At 51.9% G+C, this 22970-nt stretch overlaps 1 protein-coding gene across 1 annotated transcript in view; it reads left to right on the top strand.

Annotated features, from left to right (window-relative positions):
- The window catches only part of LOC144279296 (scavenger receptor cysteine-rich domain-containing protein DMBT1-like), a 90638-nt gene extending 68716 nt beyond the window's left edge, over positions 1–21922 (top strand). The window contains 5 exon segments of the mRNA XM_077840777.1: positions 5068–5397; positions 14103–14432; positions 14924–15253; positions 17531–17644; positions 20193–21922. Coding sequence (XP_077696903.1) covers positions 5068–5397; positions 14103–14432; positions 14924–15253; positions 17531–17644; positions 20193–20323 — 1235 coding nt within the window. The 3' untranslated portion in view covers positions 20324–21922.
- The last annotated feature ends 1048 nt before the right edge of the window (positions 21923–22970 follow it).

Genomic DNA, 22970 nt, shown 5'->3' with positions numbered 1-22970 from the left:
TTGACAAGCATTTAACTCTTCTAAAAGATATGGGTTGTCACAGATGCAGCGGATGTGTCTTCTATAAAACTTGAACATCTAGAAATGCCTCTACCGGCCTACCACTGACATCAAGATAATGTATACAGTGACTTAAAACTTGATGCCCATTTGCATCGGTGCATTCATCAGCCATGTATGCAAATATTTTGAATGTGGTGAGAGCGTTCTTCACTTTTTCAAATGTTGAGTCTTTCACTGTTGCACCACATGCTTCTAGCCAGTCAGTTGAGTTTCTTGCAGAAAGATAGTGAGCATTTGCTGGTCTTGTTCGGAAACAGTGTTCAACTTCAGGATGAACAAGTGACCATGCACTTAACATTGGCCTTCAGTTTGTAGCGTGTGGTATCTCTTGCTTAAATAGAAAGTAGGATTCCACAGCCATGTTTGTTCACACGAACTGTGTTGTGTCTCCAGCATTCTTAACAGCCTCATTAAGTACTTCTAAAATTGGCTTTGAAAGGGGGCTTATAAGGCTTTCTGCATGTTGATGCACTCCAGAGGCATGGTGTTTTGCAGCCTTTTCACGTAGTTTGTCAGCATTGGCTTTGCTGATCCATCTGACAAACCAAAGTCCTCCATCTTTACCAGTTATAGCATTGAAAGCTTTCCTTCTTCGTAAGCTTTTTTGCAAGAGGTGCACCAGTAGCCATCTTTTGTAACTTAAATGGGAACACTTTGACTGACAAACATCAGGAACTGCCTTTAGGTTTCGGAGGCACTGTTTCTTCAGTAGGTAGCTGTATTTGTGCTTCGGGCTGGCTGGATGTAGATGCATCACTTGAACCTTCAGATGACATGTTGATATATTCTTGGTTCTTGATGTGTTCTTCACCTTGGTTAGTTTTTGAGGCCTTTGAGTGGAAAAATTGTTGGTTTTTTTTTTGTCTTTTCATTTTCACTTTGACCTGCAACATATAAAAGAGATATTCATAACTTAAATGTTTTGTTAGGGTAATGCAAATTTAACGTAAGGATAATGCAGATTACACCAAAACACATAACAGTTCTAGATTTCTAAAACAAAATATAACTTTTTTAAAAAATGTATTTAATTTAAATTGACTTTTGAAAAATAAGCCATCATGGGATAAGAGGGAAGTCCTCTCATGGATCAGTAACTGGTTAAAAGATGGTAAACAAAGGGTATGAATAAGTTATCAGTTTTCAGAATGGAGAGAGATAAATATAGTGGTATCCCTGTGGGGTCATTGGTATGGGGACCATTACTGTTCAACATATTCATAAATGATCTGGAAAAATGGGTAAACAGTGAGGTGGCAAAATTTGCAGATGATACAAAACTATTCAAGATAGTTAAGTCCAAAGCAGACTGTGAAGAGTTACAAAGGGATCTCACAAAACTGGGTGACTGGGCAACAAAATGGCAGATGAAATTCAATGTTGATAAATGCAAAGTAATGCAGATTGGAAAACATAATCGCAACTATACGTACAAAATGATGGGGTCTAAATTAGTTGTTAACACTCAAGAAAGAGATGTTGGAGTCATTGTGGATGGTTCTCTGAAAATATCCACTCAATGTGCAGCGGCAGTCAAAAAAGCAAACAGAATGTTGGGAATCATTAATGACAGGTTTCAGAGTAACAGCCGTGTTAGTCTGTATTCGCAAAAAGAAAAGGAGTACTTGTGGCACCTTAGAGACTAACCAATTTATTTGAGCATAAGCTTTCGTGAGCTACTTTGCACAGTATGCATCCGATGAAGTGAGCTGTAGCTCACGAAAGCTTATGCTCAAATAAATTGGTTAGTCTCTAAGGTGCCACAAGTACTCCTTTTCTTTTTGGGACTCATTAAGAAAGGGATAGGTAATAAGACAGAAAATATATTGCCTCTATATAAATCCATGGTACGTGCACACCTTGAATACCGTGCAGAAGTGGTCACTCCATCCGAAAAAAAGAAGATATATTGGAATTGGAAAAGGTACAGAGATGGGCAACTAAAATGATTAGGGGTATGAAACAGGAGGAGAGATTAAAATGACTGGGAATTTTCAGCTTAGAAAAGAGATGACTAGGGAGGGATATGATAGAGGTCTATAAAATCTTGACTGGTATGAAGAAAGTGAATAAGGAAATGTTATTTAATCCTTCACATAACACAAGAACTAGCAGTCACCCAATGAAATTGATAGGCAATAGGTTTTAAAAAAACAAAAGGAAGTACTTCTTCACACAACATATAGTCAACCCATAGAGCTCTTTGCCAGGGGATGCTGTGAAGACCAAAACCAGGATTAAAAAAAGAACTAGAAAAATTCTTGGAGAATAGGCCCATCAGTGGCTATTAGCTAGGATGGGGAGGGATGCAACACCATGCTCTGAGTGTCCCTAGCCTGTTTGCCAAAAGCTGGGAATGGGCAACAGGGGATGGATCACTTGATGATTACCTGTTCTGTTCATTCCCTCTCAAGCATCTGGCCTTGACCACTGTCGGAAGACAGGATATTGGGCTGCATGGACCATTGGTCTGATCCAGTGTGGCCATCCTTATGTAAAAATTAATTATAATAATAAAAATGTTTAGTACAGAAACTCCCCAACATAATGACCTCTCAAGATAGCAACAATGTCAGATAACAACCTTGGCAAATAATGCATTTTAAAAATCTTGGCCTACTAGGAAACATATTTATATAAGTTTCCATTCCCAGTCACAAATCTAGCATTCTGGAGCAAAGTCACTAAAATATAGTCCAACAAACGTTTATGTAACGTGCCCCTCACTTTTCCCTCCATCACACCTCACTTACCAGTGTTGTCCTTGGTCAGTGGAGACTCAGAGTTCAGAGGTGCTTTCACATGAGTTCACCTCCCAGGTAGGGGGCAAGAAGGCACCTTGCTTGTTCCTCCAGCTGCTCACTGTTCGCTCTGGCCATTGTTGTTGGTTGTACCATGTTCACTCCATCGCTCTGTTGCCAATGGACCTGTGCCATCACCTTCTGCTGCCACCAGCCACTGTGACCTCTGTCAGTTGGTCTCTTGAGGTTCCACCCAGCTCTCAGTGATTTCAGCTCAGTGGGGGAACCTCACAGCTAGTGCAGGCTGGGCCATCTCTTCCACAGAAACACTGTCCCACAGCAGGTCTAAGCACTTAGACCTGATTGTCAGTGATTTCAGCTGCAGTGGTCACTTAACAAAATAAAAGACTCTCTATGGAGCCTAATCAGCTCTGTCTTTAAACAGTGGAGAGGGGCAGGTCAAATAGTACTTGTGACTCAGGCAGACCATCAAGCAAAACACCTGTCCCCACCCTCTCTCCTGATGCCCTCAATCAGCACAGGCTAGGTACAGTTCTACTGCCCTTTACTCAGACAATAAGAATAATTAATAACAAGATTAATAACAAGAATTTTAGTTATAAGCTAGGGACGCATCAGTTAGAAGTAACGGAGGAGGAAAAGGACCTTGGAGTATTGGTTGATCATAGGATGACTATGAGCCGCCAATGTGATATGGCTGTGAAAAAAGTTAATGCGGTCTTGGGATGCATCAGGAGAGGTATTTCCAGTAGGGATAAGGAGGGTTTAGTACCGTTATACAAGGCACTGGTGAGACCTCACCTGGAATACTGTGTGTAGTTCTGGTCTCCCATGTTTAAGAAGGATGAATTCAAACTGGAACAGGTACAGAGAAGGGCTACTAGGATGATCCGAGGAATGGAAAACTTGTCTTATGAAAGGAGACTCAAGGAGCTTGGCTTGTTTAGCCTAACTAAAAGAAGGTTGAGGGGAGATATGATTGCTCTCTATAAATATATCAGAGGGATAAATACCAGAGAGGGAGAGGAATTATTTAAGCTCAGTACCAATGTGGACACAAGAACAAATGGATATAAACTGGCCACTAGGAAATTTAGACTAGAAATTAGACAAAGGTATTTAACCGTTAGAGGAGTGAAGTTTTGCAATAGCCTTCCAAAGGAAGCAGTGGGGGCAAAAGATCTATCTGGCTTTAAGATTAAACTCAATAAGTTTATGGAGGAGATGGTATGATGGGATAACATGGTTTTGGTAATTAAATATTCATGGTAAATAGGCCCAATGGCCTGTGATGGGCTATTAGATGGGGTGAGATCTGAGTTACCCAGGAAAGAATTTTCTGTAGTATCTGGCTGATGAATCTTGCCCATATGCTCAGGGTTTAGCTGATCGCCATATTTGGGGTCGGGAAGGAATTTTCCTCCAGGGCAGATTGGAAGAGGCCCTAAAGGTTTTTCGCCTTCCTCTGTAGCATGGGGCACGGGTGACTTGCTGGAGGATTCTCTGCTCCTTGAAGTCTTTAAACTACGATTTGAGGACTTTGATAGCACAGATATAGGTGTGAGGGTTTTTTTGTAGGAGTGGTGGGTGAAATTCTGTGGCCTGCGTTGTGCAGGAGGTCAGACTAGATGATCATAATGGTCACTTCTGACCTAAATATCTATGAATCTATGAATAACAACATGTCATTACCCCTGCATTCAAGTGATTTGTAACCCAATCCCAGCCAAAATCTATCACTTGGGCAACACAGCTCTATTTGCTGGATACCTAGGTAGATTAGGTGTGAATGTAAATGCAATCTGGTCCTGAAGCCTTTCCCCCCAGCCCCTAGCTCATCACTAGCTCTCAGGGAGAGCTCATTTTGACTTTGCTTACAAATCATAATTTGAAATTATTAGGTTGGCCATCATCACTGAAATGAATGCACTGACATTGTCATAAAAAACAACAGCTGTATAAGGAAGCTAGTCTATGTTCATACTTTTCAAATCTATTTTACTTTTTTCAGATAAAATGTGTATCATACACTGTATATGCTTTTAAAGTGTGTATTAATGTTTCAATTTAATTCAAATTTCTAAACAATTACGAAATTGGCAACACTGCATGTAACTAGTTCACAAAACTGGGGGGGAAGCGGGGGCACGTGTTGGGAAATTTCATGGGGGGTGTAGGGAAATCCTTAGGGATCAGATGCACAGGAACCTCCCTGAACATTTATTCCTTGGGACATTTGCAGACTCTGCCATTCCTGAGCAGACTCCGCTCCGACTGGTGAATGGTTCAAGTAACTGCTCTGGGAGAGTCGAGGTGTTTCACAACCAGCTATGGGGAACCGTGTGTGATGACACCTGGGATTTAACTGAGGCCAGAGTCGTGTGCAGGCAGCTGGGCTGTGGGACAGCGTTATCAGCCCCTGGAAGAGCTCAGTTTGGGCGAGGCTCTGACCGTATCTGGCTGGATGACGTTCACTGCACAGGGACAGAAGCTGCCCTCTCTGATTGCAGGGCTCGGCCTTGGGGAAACAACAACTGTCACCATGGAGAAGATGCCGGTGCTGTGTGCTCAGGTAACTCTCATCCGTAGGGGTTGCTCACCCCAGGCAGTCACTACTAACCTGAATGACACAGTGCAGCGGTGTGCAGAGTTCTGCAGGGACTGGAGGGGGCGCTCTTCCCTCGCAGTCAGTGCTGAGCCCAGTGCCCCAGCACAGCACTTAGGGTCTGCGCTGCAGGGAGCGGTACGTGTGCCTCAGTGAGAGACCCTCCCCGTCGCTGATCACTCTGATCCCCTGCCCCATTACAGCACAATGGGGTGCTGGGTAACTGTAGATCCCATTTGTGGGATTTGGGGTCGAATGGACCCTCTAGCCACTCAGGGCCAGTAGAAACACTGGGTCCATTTATGAAGTGTGGGGTTTCTGACAGTGGCCAAGGCCAGGTGCTTCAGAGGGAATGAACAGAACAGGCAATCATCAACTGATCCATCCCCTGTTGCCCATTCCCAGCTTCTGGCAAAGAGGCTAGGGATACTCCGAGCATGGTGTTGCATCCCTCCCCATCCTGGCTAATAGCCACGGATGGAACTATTCTCCAGGCATTTCTTGAGTTCTTTTTTTAATCCTGGCAAATAATGCATTTTAAAAATCTTGGCCTACTAGGAAACATTTATATAAGTTTCCATTCCCAGTCACAAACATTCCACTATTCTATCAGGAGGATGTTAAAATAGAAGCTATGTAAGTTAGGTAGTTTAAAATCAGCAAGTCCAGGTAATTTGCATCCAAGGATTTTAAAACAGCCGAGGAAGGAGCATGCTGGACCATTAATATTTATTTTCAATAAGTCTTTGAGAGCTAGGAAAGCTCCAGCAGCCTGGAAGAAAGCTAATGTTATTCCATTTTTTTAAACGGGTAAAAGGGATAACTCAGCTAATTACAGGCCTGTAAGCCTGACATCAATCCCAGGCAAGACAATGGAGGGACTGATATGGGAGTAGAACAATAAAGAATTAAAGGAGGGTAATGTAATTGATGGAAATGAACGTGGGTTTAATGGAAAATAGATCTTGTCAAACTAACTTGATATCTTTTTTTGATGAGATTACCAGTTTGGTTGATAAAGGTAATAGTGTGGATGAAATAGACTTAGACTTCTGTAAGGTACCGCAAAACATTTTGATTGAAAAGCTAGAACAGTATAAAATTAACATGGCAAGGAGTGGTTCTTCGGTCTATGCTATTTAACATTTTTATCAATGACTTGGAAAAAGTATAAAATCATAGGTGTTAAAGTTTGCAGATGATACAAAAATTGGGGGAGGACAGGTCACTGATTCAGAGTGATCTGGATAACATGGTAAGCTAGGTGCAAGCAAACAATATGCATTTTGACATGGCTAAATGTAAATATCTACATCTAGCAACAAAGAATGCAGATCATGTTTACATGGTGGGGGATTATATCCTGAGAAACAGTGGATCAGAAACAGATTTCCAGGTCGTGGTGGACAATCAGCTGGACATGAGCTCTCACTGAGACTGTGGTCAAAAGGGCTATGCAATCCTGGGATGTATTAAGAGAGGAATCATGAGCAGGAGTAGAGAGGATATTTTGCCTATATTTGGCACTGCTGTGGCCATTGCAGGAATACTGTATTCAGTTCTGGTGCCCACAATCCAGGAAGGATGTTGATAAATTGGAGAGGGTTGTAGAAGAGCCATAAGAATGATTAAAGGATAAGAAAACCTGCCTTACAGTAATTGGCTCAAGGAGCTCAGTCTATTATTAACAAAGAAGGGTAAGAGGTGACTTGATCACAGTCCACAAAAATCAACCCAGGGAACAAATATTTAATAATGGGCTCTTCAGTCTAGCAGAGAAAGGTAGAACAAGATCCAATGGCTGGAAGCTGAAGCTAGACAAATTCAGAGTGGAAATGAAGCATACATTTAGAATAATGAGGGTAATTAACTACTGACAGTTTACCACGGGTTGTGGTGGATTCTCCATCGCTGGCAATTGTTGAGTCAAGAATGGATGTTTCTGTAAAAGCTCTGCTCTAGGAATTATTTAGGGAGAAGTTCTCTGCCCTGTACTGGAGATCAGACTAGATGATCACAAAGGTACGTTCTAGCCTTGGAGTCAATGAACCTATGATCCCCTGCCCTGCTATGACACAATGGGGCACTGTGTAATCACGGGCCACACTGGCTGGATATGGTGTCAAATTGAGCCCGTAGCCAATTACATGGATTAGAAACGAGGGTCACTTTGTCCAGAGTAGGTCTGGTATCGCCCATTGTTGTGGCCAATTTGCATCTTAGCTAATTAATCCCGAATGTTCTCCAGGAGCTATGATTGGGCTTAGGCTGCTTCCTCACTTCGTGTTTTAAACAGCTGGGCCATATTTCCCTGTCCTATTTCTCAGCTGCCTGGCCCTACCCAAGAGGTGGCTTCATTTCAGTGGTGAGGAGAGATCCTGTTCTCCCATTCTCATGCAGTCTCGGTGGGTGGAGCCTGTTCAGACTAACAGAGTTTAAGGCTGGAAGGGAGCGTTTTGAGCACTGAGTCAGGCCATCGGCAAAACATGGTGAGAGAATCTCTCGAGCCAAGGGCACAACTCAACCTATCCTGAAGGATGATCACTCACTTTCACAGACCTTGGGAGACAGGCCAGTCCTCGCTTACAAACAGCCCCCCAACCTGAAGCAAATACTCACCAGCAGCTACACACCACACAACAAAAACACTAACCCAGGAATCAATCCCTGCAACAAACCCTGTTGCCAACTCTGTCTGCATAGTTATTCAAGGGACACCATCATAGGACCTAACCACATCAGCCATACCATCAGGGGCTCGTTCACCTGCACATCTACCAATGTGATATATGCCATCATGTACCAGCAATGCCTCTCTGCGAAGTACATTGGCCAGACCAGACAGTCTCTATGCAAAAGACTAAATGGGCACAAATCAGACATCAAAAATTGTAACATTCAAAAACCAGTAGGAGAACACTTCAATCTCCCTGGACACTCAATAACAGATTAAAAGTGGCAATTTTTCAACAAAAAAAACTTCAAAACCAAACTCCAACGAGAAATTGAAGAACTGGAATTAATTTGCAAACTGGATACCATCAAATTAGGCCTGAATAAAAACTGGGAGTGGATGGGTCACTACAAAAAGTAATTTTCCCTCTGCTGATACTCACACCTTCTTGTCAGCTCCTGGAAATGGGCCACCTTGTTTACATTGGCCTTGTTAGCACTACAAAAGTAATTTTCCCTCCCTTGGTATTCGCCCCTTCTTGTCAACTGTTGAGACTAGGCCACTTCCACCTTAATTGAATTGGCTTGTTAGAACTGACCCCCACTTGGTAAGGCAACTCCCATCTTTTCATGTGCTAGAATATATATTCTGCTTACTGTATTTTTCACTTCAGGCATCTGATGAAATGGGTTTTAGCCCTTGAAAGCTTATGCCCAGATAAATTCATTAGTCTCTAAGGTGCCACAAGGACTCCTTGTTGTTTTCACAGATACAGACTAACACAGCTACTGCTCTGGAACTTTTGAGTTACCACAGATTTTTAAGAAAGACGCCTAGTCTTCTTCTTCCTGTATAGACTTAAAGTGCCAGAGGATCTTACATGTCTCTAGATCCATTGTTCCAATAATTAATTAAACTCACTGGTATCAATGCCCTGATATTTCTGAATATATCTAGCGTCAGTCACTGGATCTCATTCTGTTTTTGTTTGCTGGATTCGAGAGCCCTCTGTGCCTAAAATCTCATCCCCCGAAAGGTACTGAGAGAGTGTAATCAAGTCACCTCTTAACTTTCTCTTGATTAAACTAAATAGACAGAGTGTCTTATGTTTTTCATTGTGATGCAGGTTTTCCAGACCTCAGACCCTACTTGGTACTCTTTTCTGAACTGTTTCCAGTTGGTCACCATCCCATTTAAAGAGTGGACAGCAGAGCTGGATACAATATCCAGTAACGGTCTCACTAATGCTGCGTACGGAGGTGATACCACTTTCCTGATCGTACTCAACATCATTCTCCAATTTATACATTCTCGGATTGCAGTGGCCCTCCTAGTTACAGCACCGAGCAGAGAGCTCATGTTCAGTTGGTTTCTACCATGACCACTACATTCTTTGCGGAGTCATTCCTTTCCACATTACAGCCCCCTGTGCTGTACACGTGACCTACATTCTTTGGCCTATATCCCAAAAGGGAGCCTTGAAGACATGGGCCTTTGTTCCTAGGTGTGTGACCTCACACTTGTCTGTACTTAAATACATGTTGTTCAAATGAGTCCATCTTACAAAGTGACCCAGTTTGCTGTGTAGAAAGGACCTGGCCTCATCATTATTTACCGCTCCACTAGTCTGTGTGTCTCTTGCAGACTTTACCAACAATGAATTGATATGCTCTTCTAGATCACTGATAAAGATATCGAATAGCACTGGATCAAGACCACCTCCCTGTGAGACCCCCCACCAGAAACACCCCCTGTGGGATGACAATTCCCCATTTACAATTATTTTTGAGAGCCACTTTTTAATCCATTTGATCTGGGCTATGTTGGTTCTGCATAGTGTTAATGTTTCTTATCAGAATGTCAGACTCCTTACAGAATTTAAGTATGTGCAGCCTTCTGGCAGGTGGAGCTGGCAGCAAGGGTCAGGGTCCATACAAAACAGAAGAAAACAAAACAAAGCAAAACAGAACCGGCTCAAGCTCCCACCCACTGATCTGGGAAAATTAAACACCACCTCGGGCGCCTCGCAAAGGCGATAGTATGATGATAGTTACTCCTTTTGATCGGAGCAGTTAGCTAATTTTCAGGATCAAGTGGGTTGTTTCTGATAGAAGGAGAGATTGAAGATGCTGTAGCTAAGCGGGCAAACGTGATCCTGCGATGTATAAGTGGAGGAATATCAAGTAAGAGGAGGGAGACAGTTATTAACATTGCTGGATTTCTGCAACGCAGTCCTGGTTATGTACAAAGCATGTACAAAGTCCCGTCTCGCTGAACACAGCAGAAAATCAAACAAAGGGGGAGAGTTTCGTTGCTCACAGTTCAAAGTCTCTCTCAGCTCACCCTGACCCAAAGCTCTTAGCATGTTTCAGAAGGTCACATGATCAGCGATTCTCTGGCCGTGTCTGGGCTTCTTTGTGCCTTTTCTGCGTCATTCTCTGTAACTTAAGACTCAGATAAAGATCCAGCATCAGCCCCATCTGTTGGTATTGGTGCTGTCTGCACTGATCACTAGAGCTTTCCCCTCCTCACTGCCAGTTAAATGGGCATTTAAAACAATAACTCCTAGGAACCCAGGTACTCTGCCATCCACACAGGTTTCCTTGTCACTCTGCCTGCTCGAGTCCTGTATTCGCTCATGGAGACATCAGTCATAGCTGGACCTAGATTATCAGTGAATTCAGGGCTCATGCCCTCTCGGTGAGGCCTATCTGTTGTGGACAGGCTGTCTGTAGAAGATGGCAGTGTGCTGAGGTAAGCTGCATGCTCTTGCTTTTGGTATCAGCAAGGATAAGGTTGTTCAGCTGTTAATGACCATGTAAAGTCCCCTCCAAAAAGGACTACGTTTGGGATTGTTTTCTAGGAGGCTTTTTCCAGTTGTGTAGCCACTGCTGCACCTTCTGTCCTTCCTGCACAGGCATTCCATTCTCCTCTCTCCTGGCATCTCGTGTCTACCACGCTCCCTTCCGGCTCCTCTTTTCCTCCACCTGCTGGAATGCTGTCCTCAGGCCACTGAGACAAGGCCAGGGTTATGCTACACAATTACTTCAGTATAACTACGTTGCTCAGGGCTGTGAAAAATCCTCACCCCTGAGTGACGTAGCTATACAGACCTCAACTGCCCATGTAGAAGGTGCTATGTTAGCAGGACAGCATCTCCCATGGGCATACCTACTGCCTGTCATGGAGATAGTAAATGTGACAAAGTGGGAATGTTCTTAATGTTTTCTCTGAATATTGTGGGGGTGCCTCAGTTTCCCCTATGCAGTTCTTAAGTATCTAGGTGGTGGGATAAGGGTGTATGATTGTTGCAGAGCCCTAGAGGGCAGGTGTGTGCAGGGGCCTGGACACAGAGAACGGCTGACACCCTGTTTCTGGCAACTGATGGCCTGGCCCTTCCCCCCTGCAAGGTGAGAGCTAAAGTGTTGGGAAAAAAAAAAAAAAGGAATCAGGTGACCTCCTGGCCCAGGAAAGGGACAAAGCCCAGAGGAGGAGGGGCTGGAGGGTGAGTCAGCTTGGGACTGGCTGGGGACATGGAGCGAAGTGCAGACGGGGTTGTCTGGCTCACTGCCCTCCCCCCCCTCAAAATGGACCCAGCTGAGGGGTCCTGTTCTCTGTACCTATAAGCTCTGTTTTAGACCATGTTCCTGTCATCTAATAAACCTCTCTTTTACTGGCTGGCTGAGAGTCACGTCTGACTGCGGAGTTGGGAGGCAGGACCCTCTGGCTTCCCCAGGACCCTGCCTGGGCGGACTCGCTGTGGGAAGCGCACGGAGGGGCAGAGGATGCTGAATGCTCCAAGGTCAGACCCAGGAAGGTGGAAGCTGTGTGAGCTTTTTGCCCTGCAGACAGGCTGCTCACAGAAAGGAGACTTCCCCAGAGTCCTGCCTGGCTTCGTAGGGAGCAGTTCCAGAGCATCGCCCGGGGACTCTGATAGTAAGCCGAACAGAGAGCTCGCCCCTCGGCTGAGAGCGGTGATTTTCAGTCTGTGGCCCGCTGGCCCTGGGTGTTTGCAGACTATGCCTAAGGGGTCAACAAAAGGTTGTTGTTACCACAGAACTGTGGTTTTCATCCTGTGATCCATGAATGCTTGATGGTCCACAATCTAGGTCTGAGATTTCCAAAGGGGTCCCCACCTCCATTCGAAATTTTTTCAGGGTCCACAAATGAAAAAAAGGTGGAAAACCCCTGGATTAGAGCATCCTCATCAGGAGCACCACAGCCGTGCAGGTACAGTGGTGCAGCTGCAAGTTTGTAGTGTCGACCTGCCCTAAGACTCCACCGTATCTCTGACCTGTGTAGGAGCAGGGAGCCTGGCCAGTTCTTACTACTGGAACATCAAGTCACTAGGAAGCCTGGTAGGAAGTGGCCCAGGGCAGGGACTAGCTATATTCCAGTGGGAAGTTGGCATGTTTCAGTTGGAGCCCCGCTGACTCAGTGGCAGAATGCTCCACCACTGTTAGGGCCCTAGACTGGGACCCAGCAGAGCCTGGTGGGCCCGAGTCCCCCTGCTTCCTCTCAGGGGGTGGCAGCTCATTGGCTCTGGCTGCAAAGCCTTAGTACCCTGTGGATAAGGGCAACTCTGCTGATTCTGGCCATTGGGCCACACAGCCCTGAGGGAGAGGGCATCCGTATCAACCCTTACCATTAGGTCCTCTACCCCTGAGGACAAGGGTAGCCAAATTGACTCTGACCACTAGGCCATACAGTCCTGGAGACAGAGCCAATCATATCAACTCTAGCCATTTGGCCTCACTAATGTGAGGCAGAGGGTAGTTTAGAGGATGGGGTTCCCTCACCCCCATCACAGGTGACTTGATCACAGTCTGTAAGTACCTATTGTGGCAAGATGGCCAATTTTAGTTTGGTGGGTCCTGTGCTTTTCTTGGCAGGGAGCTAAGAGGCCACCCTTTGCCCCTGCTCTGGGGTGCTGAGGGCCCCTCTACTAGCCCTGGGAAGGTGGTAGAGGAGGGAAGCGGTCTGGGTTTGCTCCTTGCTCTGAGTCCCAGCCCCTTTCAACCACTGTGGGTTTCTTACTCTCATCTCCCTTAAATGGGGTTACCCTCAGACCTTAGATGCTGGGCAGGCAGGGTCTTCCTTCCTCCCAGTCTCAGGTCTCTCAACACACCTCCAAGCTCCAGTCCTTCCTCTTTCCTCCTTTATCTGCCTGATGTAGGGGGTTTTATTAGGTTCCTAACAGGGCCTTAATTGACAGCAGGTGCGCCAATTAACCTGCAGCCACCTTCCCTAGTCTACAGGGAACCACGCCTTAATTAGCCTTGAGCTTATACGTCTAGCACTCTCCCTGGCCCTCCTGGATCACACTATATAGGGAACAAACTGTCTAGCTGAGAAGGGTGTAGTACAATCCAATGGCTGGAAGTTGAAGCTGGACAAATTCAGACTGGAAATAAGGTGTACGTGAGAGTAATTAAGCATTGGAACAATTTTCCAAGGGTTGTGGTGGATTCTCTATTGCTGGCAATTTTTGAATCAAGATTGGACATTTTTCTAAACCATCTGCTCTAGGAATTATTTCATGGCAGTTTGGTCTTGTGCGATTAGAAAATTGGCAACCCTGCCCTGTTGCCATGTCTCCATGGGAACAGTGTTCCCTACACTTTCCACGTCTGACACTGCTGAGCGCTCACTAACTGTAAAGCAAGTCAGGGTGCTATCCCCCCTCTGCTCTTCCTAAATGAGGAGTGTTGCCTGTTTGTTGCATTAGCCATAGTGGGGCCTTGATGGGTGTTTCTGGGAAGAGGAGAAATTAATTACACAAGTCAGGTGTTTCTTTGGTGTGATCTGGTTTATTTACAAAGTTCTGTTTCCCTGAACACAGTAGAGACGAGCAACAGCTGGCAGTTTCCTTGCTCTCAATTTCCAGAGTCTGCCTCTCCAGCCAGTCCTGTGTCTCAAGGCGCTATGTTCCCTGTGTCACTACAGATCAGATGCACAGGAACCTCCCTAAGTCTTTATTCCCTTGGGGTATTTGCAGGCTCAGGCATTTCAGAAGTGGCTTCGCTCCGACTGGTGAACGGCCCGAGTCGCTGCGCTGGGAGAGTGGAGGTGCTTCACAACCAGCAGTGGGGAACCATGTGTGATGACAGCTGGGGCTTGTTCGAGGCTGAAGTCGTGTGCAGGCAGCTGGGCTGTGGGACAGCATTATCAGCGCCACATGGGGCTCACTTTGGACAAGGATCTGACCGTGTGTGGCTGGATGAGGTTCAGTGCACAGGGGCAGAAGCTGCCCTCACCGAATGCAAGGCTAAGCCTTGGGGAGAGCATGGCTGTAACCCCGGAGAAGATGCCAGTGTTGTGTGCTCAGGTAACACCCAGGGCGGTAGGAGCTTGTGCTGCTGGAAGTGGGGTGCGGGCTCTGCGGAGGGTGCTAACCCCTGAGAGTCAGCCTACATGTGGTGGTGTGTGTGTGCGTCTCTGTACCTGTTTGTGGCAGTGTTGTGTAGGTGTGTGTGTGAAGGGGTATGCACGAGACAGTCTATGACTATTGGCATACATGTGCAGCAGTGCGTGTGTGCATGTGCAGTTTGTGTGTTTGAGGCAATGTGTGGGTGTGCATAGGGACGTATGGGGTTGTGCATGGGATTGTATGTGTGTCTGCTTGTGTGGCATTGCGTGTGGGGGGGTGCAGTGTGTGTGTGTGTCTGTGAGTGCGTGTGCGCACACACAGGTGGGGTGAAATAGAAATGCTCCTCTCTGCTCTGTGCAGACACCCCCCCCCCATCCGCGTGCGGTGCCGGGTATTCGGGCGTCTGGCAGCAGGGAACAGCCTCTTGTGCCCTGTGCTTTGTGTTTCAGATCAGGGCCAGCTGAGGCTGCGGCTGACAAGTGGCCCAAGCTCCTGCTCCGGGCGAGTGGAGGTGCTGATTAACGACACCTGGGGTGCCGTGTGTGATGCTGGCTGGGGCCTGCCGGAGGCGGGGGTGGTGTGCAAGCAGCTGGGCTGCGGCACGGCGCTGTCGGCCCCGGGCGTTGCTCAGTTCGGTCACGGGGCCGGCGACGTCTGGCTGGAGGGCGTGAGCTGCTTGGGCCAGGAGTCTCTCATCACTGAGTGCCAGCTGAGCCGGCTGGGTCCCGGGCTGTGTGGCCGTGGCTCCGAGGCCAGCGTGGTGTGTGCTGGGCAGGCCGGTGAGTGACCAGCGCTGTGCGCCGTAGCCATGCCCATGTTCCTGCAGACATGGGGTGAGCAGGAGTGACACCCTGGCCGTGCCAGGGGGTGGCCAGGCTCCAGGGGGGCAGCGCCAGGGCTCCTGCTCACGACACCGAGGATACTGGCTGTCCCAGCGGTTCCGACAGCCCTGCTCAGCCTGGGGCACCACTCCTGGGTCTCTGAGCAGCCTCCTTTGCCACGGGGCTCCCTCTCCTGCCAGCCCTGGCTCTCGTGCTGGAGGCTGCAACCCCTGCAGGCAAACCCAGAGCACAGATCTGCGGGGCAGAGAGCCTGTGGGGTCTGGGAGAGGAGACTAAGGGACAGGGCCTGTGGGAGCAGCCAGGGAGAGGCCTCTGGGAGCTAGTGCCCCCAACCCTCTCTCTAACCCATTCCCCCGCCCACTCCTTGGGCTGGGAATGGTCCCTGCATCCCCAGTTTTTGACCAGAACATCTGGTCCAAAAAGGATCTTGGTGGCTACGGTCAGCACTGCTGATCGTGCCATTGACTGTCCGGTTGGCAGCACCGTGCAGCAGGGCTGGCAGGCTCCCTGCGGCTCCTGGAAAGCAGCCGGCATATCCCCTCTCTGGATCCTACACTTTGGGCATCCAGGGAGCTCCACATGCTATCCCCGCCCCAAGCACTGCCTCTGCAGCTCCCATTGGCCAGGAACCACAGGCAATGGGAGCAGTGCCTGTGGACCAGGCAGCATGCAGAGCCTCCTGGCTGCGCCACCACATAGGAGCCAAAGTGGGGACATGCTGCTGCTTCCAGGAGAAGCTTGAGGTAAGTGCTGCCTGGAGCCTGCACCCCTGACTCCCTCCCAGGCCCCAGTCCCCTGCCCCAGCTCCAGCCCTGATCCCCCTCCCGCCCTCTGAACCCCTTGATCCCAGCTGAGCGCACCCTCCTACATCCCAAACCTCTCATCCACAGCCCCACGCAGAGCCCGCACCCCCAGCCGGAGCCCTCACTTTCCCCTGCTGTGCCCCAACTCCCTGCCCCAGCCCTGATCCCCCTCCCACCCTCCGAACCCCTCAGTCCCAGCCCAGAGCACCCTCCTACACCCCAAACTCCTCATCCCCAGCTTCACCGTGGAGTCTGCACCCCCAGCCAGAGCCCTCGCACCCCCTGTACCCCAAGCCCCTGCCCTAACCCAGAGCCATCTGAACCCCTGAGCCCAAGCCCAGAGCCCATTTCTGCACCCCAAACCCCGCATCCCTAGCCCCATCCCAGAGCCTGCACCCTCAGCCAGAGCCCTCACTCTCCCCCGCCATGCCCCAACTCCCTGCCCCAGCCCTGAGCCAGCCCGGTGAAAATGAGTGAGTGAGGGTGGGGAGAGCGAGCGATGGGGTGAGGGGGGAATGGAGGGAGTGGGCGGGGAGCCTCAGAGAAGGGGTGGGGCATGGGCAGGGCCTCAGAGGAGGAGCGGGGCGGGGCAAGGGTGTTCAGTTTTGTGCGAGTAGAAAGTTGGCAACTGCCACGGCCCCGGGCCCGGAGGAGCGCGCCCTCTCCCCGCTGCGGCCCCGGGCCTGTGGCAGTGGGGACAGAGCTTCTCCGGCCTTGGGGCTGAAGTTGGGAGGGGCCGAGAGGAGCAAATGTCTTGCGGGGGGTGGAGTGGGTCAGGACAGTGGGTGCAACAGGCGCAGGGCTGTGGGGGAAGGGGCAGAACGGGATGGGGCCGTGGGCGGGGTTGCAGGCAGAAGAGTTAGGGAGGGGCCCCAGGAAACCTTAATCTGCCTCTGGCTGTTGGGGGGGCCTGTGGGGTAGGGTGACCATATTTCCCAAAGGGAAAACAGAACACCACATGGGGATAGACCAAGCCCTCCTCCCCAACCATGCGGGGCTGGTCCGAGCCATTCACCTGAGTCCTGTCTGCCCCCTCATACCAGGCTGGGGCTTGCATTGCTGCTCGCTTGAGCCCTGCCTGCCCCCCACCTGACCCCTGCCTCTCCCTCTGCATGGGGCTGGCGTCGCTGCCTGCCCCCGCAATGTTCCTCTGCACCCCACTTTTTGACATAAGCCCACTTTTGCCAAAAAAGTCGGAATGGCTGGGACAGGGCTTAAGAAAGGGACTGTCCTGGCCAAAACGGGATGTATGGTCACCCTACTGTGCATGGAGGACGGAGTCGGGCCCAGGCAGGTTATGGGGCAGGGGAGGGAGTCAGCCTTGGCAGGGGCCTGCGCATCTGGAGGGAGTCAGACTCAGGGGCTGTGGGGCAGAGACGAGGCACAGCTCATTGCCTGGCTCTCTCCCTAGGCCCTGGGCTACTCTGCTCTGTGCTCCTCGGCCTGGGCGCCCTGGTGGTGCTGATCTGTGGGGCACTGCTCTGCTGGAGGAGGCGTCGGGACAGAGCCGCTGGGAACCCCCTGGGTAAGAGCCCTGGACCCCTGCAGGGGAGAGAAAGGGGGGGCTGGGACAAGGGTTGCCCTGCTGTCCTGACCCAGGAATCCAACCCCAGCTGGAGCCCAGTATCCCTGAGCTACAGGCCAGTGCCCTGTCCATGCCCTGTGCTGCCTCCCTGCATGGGAACCTTCTGCTCTCACAGCTACTGGGATCTCTGCTCTGACTGCCATGCGCAGGCCCACAGTCCTGGCCTGCGGGTGCCCCATCCCTACAGCCCTGCCCTGGCAGTGGGGTCCCATTCACAAGGTGCCCTGGCATGCTGGCTTGGAGGGAGGGTGGGCTAGGGTTGCCAGGCATCCATTTTTTGACTGGAACGCCCAATCGAAAAGGGACCCTGGTGGCTCGGGTCAGCACCACTGACTGGGCCGTTAAAAGTCCGGTCGGTGGCGCAGCAGGGCTAAGGCAGGCTCCCTCCCTGCCCTGGATGTGCGCAGATCCCAGGAAGTGGCCGCCATGTCCCTGTGATCCCTAGGTGCAGGGGTGACCAGGGAAACTCTGCATGCTGCCCCTGCCCCCAACGCTGGCTCTGCAGCTCTCATTGGCCGGGAACCAAGGTCTATGGGAGATGTGGGGGCAGTGCCTGCTAGAGCAGGCAGAACGCACCGTGCAGAGCCGCCTGGTGGCTGCGCTTCTGCCTCGGGGCCGGACATGCCGGCTGCTTCCAGGAGCAGTGTGGAGCCAGGATAGGCAGGGAGCCTGCCTTAAGCCCGCTGCGCTGCCAACCGGGAGCTGCCTGAGGTAAGTGCTGCCTGGCCGGAGCCTGCACCCCGAACCCCCTGCCTCAGGTCAGAACCCCCTCCTGCACCCTAACTCTCTCCCAGAGCCCGCACCCTCATCCCAACCCCTGCCCTAGGTCAGAACCCCCTCCTGCACCCTAACTCCCTTCCAGAGCCCGCACCCTCACCCCAACCCCCTGCCCTAGGTCAGAACCCCCTCCTGCACCCTAACTCCCTCCCAGAGCCCGCACCCTCATCCCAACCCCTGCCCTAGGTCAGAACCCCCTCCTGCACCCTAACTCCCTTCCAGAGCCTGCACCCTCACCCCAACCCCCTGCCCTAGGTCAGAACCCCCTCCTGCACCCTAACTCCCTCCCAGAGCCCGCACCCTCATCCCAACCCCCTGCCCTAGGTCAGAACCCCCTCCTGCACCCTAACTCCCTCCCAGAGCCCGCACCCTCATCCCAACCCCCTGCCCTAGGTCAGAACCCCCTCCTGCACCCTAACTCCCTCCCAGAGCCCGCACCCTCACCCCAACCCCCTGCCCTAGGTCAGAACCCCCTCCTGCACCCTAACTCCCTCCCAGAGCCCGCACCCTCATCCCAACCCCTGCCCTAGGTCAGAACCCCCTCCTGCACCCTAACTCCCTTCCAGAGCCCGCACCCTCACCCCAATCCCCTGCCCTAGGTCAGAACCCCCTCCTGCACCCTAACTCCCTCCCAGAGCCCGCACCCTCATCCCAACCCCTGCCCTAGGTCAGAACCCCCTCCTGCACCCTAACTCCCTTCCAGAGCCCGCACCCTCACCCCAACCCCCTGCCCTAGGTCAGAACCCCCTCCTGCACCCTAACTCCCTCCCAGAGCCCGCACCCTCATCCCAACCCCTGCCCTAGGTCAGAACCCCCTCCTGCACCCTAACTCCCTTCCAGAGCCCGCACCCTCACCCCAATCCCCTGCCCTAGGTCAGAACCCCCTCCTGCACCCTAACTCCCTCCCAGAGCCCGCACCCTCATCCCAACCCCTGCCCTAGGTCAGAACCCCCTCCTGCACCCTAACTCCCTTCCAGAGCCCGCACCCTCACCCCAACCCCCTGCCCTAGGTCAGAACCCCCTCCTGCACCCTAACTCCCTCCCAGAGCCCGCACCCTCACCCCAACCCCCTGCCCTAGGTCAGAACCCCCTCCTGCACCCTAACTCCCTTCCAGAGCCCGCACCCTCACCCCAACCCCCTGCCCTAGGTCAGAACCCCCTCCTGCACCCTAACTCCCTCTCAGAGCCCGCACCCTCACCCCAACCCCCTGCCCTAGGTCAGAACCCCCTCCTGCACCCTAACTCCCTCCCAGAGCCCACACCCTCACCCCAATCCCCTGCCCTAACTCAGAACCCCCTCCTGCACCCTAACTCCCTCCCTGACCCCACACACCCTCCCACACCTCAACCCGCTACCCCAGCCCTGAGCCCCCTCCCGCACTCCAAATCCCTTGGCCCCATCCTGGAGCCCCCTCTTGCACCTCAAACCCCTCATCCTCAGCCCCACCCCAGAGCCCACACCCCCAGCCAGAGCCCTCACCCACTCCCACGCCCCAACTCCCTGCCCTAGCCCCAGCCCAGTGAAAGTGAGTGAAGGTGGGGGACAGCAAGCGATGGAGGGAGGAGGGCTGGAGGGACTGGGGGGTGGGGCCTCATAGAAGGGCAGGGGTGGGGCCTTGGGGCAGGGGGTGGGGCAAGGATGTTCGGTTTTGTGCAATTAGAAAGTTGGGAACCCTAGCCTGGGCCCTTCATCCTGTCCTCTTGCTTGCAGGCCATGTGCACCTGGAGGAGCTGGGGGCTCCAGGGACCCTGGCCCGGCCCCAGGGAGTGGCAAATCCAGAGCCCCCTGAGGAGCCCCACAGTGAGATGACCTGGCTGGTGAGAGAAGACGTGGTGCTGTGAGAGCCGCATGCCGGCCAGGCTGGGCTGGGCTCGGCTCAGCCTGCAGTGAGAGACGGGCCGGTGGGACCCTGCACAGAGCAGCCCCAGGGCTGCCAGCTGCCTGGGCTGTGGGGACGCTGATGGGGCTCGTCCTGGGGCTGGGGCTGCTGGCTGGAGGTCTCAGTTCCGCATTGCCTTCCCCAGCTGCCTTGGAAAGCTCCCCTGCTCTGTCCCACCCCCACAGCTTTCCCTGGTGCAGCTCCCATGTCCATCCCTGAGCAGCCTGTGCCCAGCCATGCAGATAGCATGTGGTGCGCCCTGCAGAACCATTGTCCGGTGCACAGGGACAGCCGGCTCCTTCCCCACATTCAGACGAGCTATGGAGAGAGACTGACTACGGGTGTCTGCCTATGTCCGATGCGCCAGGCCCTGTCTGTCTATACTGGATGTGCCAGGCCCTGTCTGTGCCCAATGCCCCTGAGCTCGGGGAGCCAGACCCCATTTGTCTGTCTGTGCCTGATGCCCCCTGAGCTCAGGGCACCAGGCCCACCAGTCTGTGCAGCAGCCAGCCTGGGTCCCCAGTAAATGATCATTACTGTTTCTAGTGTGTAGATAAGGTGCAGCTGCATGATGGTGCCTTGCTTATTGGAAAGGAATGGGCCAGCTTACAAATACAGAAAGCTCCTCTCTATCCTTCCCTCCCCGACCCTGTCCTTGTGCTGTATAAACACTCTGCGGTACTATTACACAGCTAGACTCGGAGACAGCAGCTGCATCCAGGCGCGAACCTGTTGTGCATTTCACTGCAATGTGCAGGTCAGTCTAAATGATCATGGTGGTCCCTTCTGGCCTTAAGGTCTATAGCTGTATGGAACTGTGTGTATAATGGTAACGAAGCACTATCAGCAAGTCATCCTCTTCCATCCCTGGGGCGTGAAATTAGTAGGGCCCCACGTGGATACAAAATTTGTATCTGCATCCGAGCCGCAATCCACAAAAATGATCCATGGATATCTGGATCCATGGATCCGTGGCTATAAAGCAGATATCAGCGAGCATGCAGGGCTCTAGGAATTAGGTACTTCCATCTTTCTGCAAAAGGCCTGTTCAAGCGGCTCTGCCTCTTTTAGACAACACTTTTGAGACACTTTCTTAGCAGATGCTTCAAAAGTCCATTGACCTCTCCCTAGGTAGGGTAACCATAGTTTAGGTTCCCCCAAAGAGGACACTATTGTGGGGGGAAGGGGGGAATCTGGGGGGAACAGAAGGGAGTACCTGGGGGGTGCTGGCAGGGATGTTTGGGGGGTACTGGAGGGGTGTGTGTGTACTGGGAGGGGTACCTGGGGGAATGTTGGAGGGAGTCCTGCAGCCTCACTCTCGAGGTGGGGGGCAGTGTTACTCCCTGTCACAGTGGCAGGGTGGCTGCGCAGACCCAGGACACAGTGTCAACTGTTAGTCAGCATCTCCCTGCAGGCCTCTCCCCCTCCCCAGGACGATGTGGATGGGATCCAGGAGCACCAGAAGTTTCCTAAAAGTGGGGGGGCCACCGGCACCCGAACAGTGGTCCCACCCTCCATGCCACCCGTTCCTCCCAAGTCCCCACCCTCGCGCCGCCCCTTCCCCCCCAGGCCCGTGCCCTAGCATCACCCCTTCTCCCAGAGCCTCTGCCCACACACCGCCCCTTCCCCGAGACCCTGCTCTTGCACTGCCCCTCCCCCCAAGTCCCCGCCCTCCTGCTGCCCCATCTCCCCAAGCCCCTGCCCTCGTTCTGCCCCTTCACCCCGGGCCCCTGTCCTCGTTCCGCCCCTTCCCCCAGAGCCCCTGCCCTCACGCTGCCCCTTCCCCCCAAACTCCCTCCCTTGCATCATCCCTTTCCCCAGGACCCCCGCCCTCTTTCTGCCCCTTCCCCCCCGGGCCCCTGCCCCCTCTCCCCATCGCTCATCCTTACAGCTGGTCAAAAGTGGCCCCCCATTCCGGCATCCATGCTGCTGTGGCTGCAGGGAAGGGACCAATCAGAGATCCGTCTGAGTTGCGACCTTGGCTCACAAAAATTCCAGACGTTGCCTCTTATTTGACAAATCCGCCAGGACAGAGGGCGGTGGATCAAAAAAGAGGAAATATCCGGGAAAACCCGGACGTATGGTAATCCTAATGCTAGGTAAGGACAAACTTCCATCTGTGCTCCAGAGTCTGGGGAAGGAGGGTTGTGAAGGCAGTAGGCTGCCCTCCTCCCCAGGTGCCCAGTACTCTCCATGCTGGTGATGGGGAGCAGGCCAAATGTGACCCAGGCTCTGGCTTTCATTGGGTGTTCAGAACTGGTGCCGGGGATGTCAGGAGCCAGTGCTGCTAAAACCCGATCCTCTATCACAGAGCAGCTGTGTAGGCGCCGGATCTGGGCCCCTGGCTTTCATGGAGCATTGATCTCTGGCACAGGGCCTGCATGGGCTAAACTCCTCCAGTGATTGGTCACCTGAGTGTGTCTGTCACCAGGGAGGCTAGCAGCGAGCCTAGATGTGCTGAAATGCACGGCACTCAGCCAGCGAGGGGTTGCCAAGCCCGGGAACAGAGAGGTTCCCCTTCACAGAGGGGTTCCCAAGCCCCGGGATCTTTTTGTAACTCTGTGTGAGGCCCTGATGGAGCGGTTGGGTTCCTTGCTGGGTGGGTGGGT

This window comes from Eretmochelys imbricata, chromosome 23, assembly GCF_965152235.1.
Source record: "Eretmochelys imbricata isolate rEreImb1 chromosome 23, rEreImb1.hap1, whole genome shotgun sequence".
Lineage (NCBI taxonomy): Eukaryota > Metazoa > Chordata > Testudines > Cheloniidae > Eretmochelys > Eretmochelys imbricata.
Note: the sequence above shows the minus strand (reverse complement) of the source record. Positions and strands in the feature narration are given on the sequence as shown.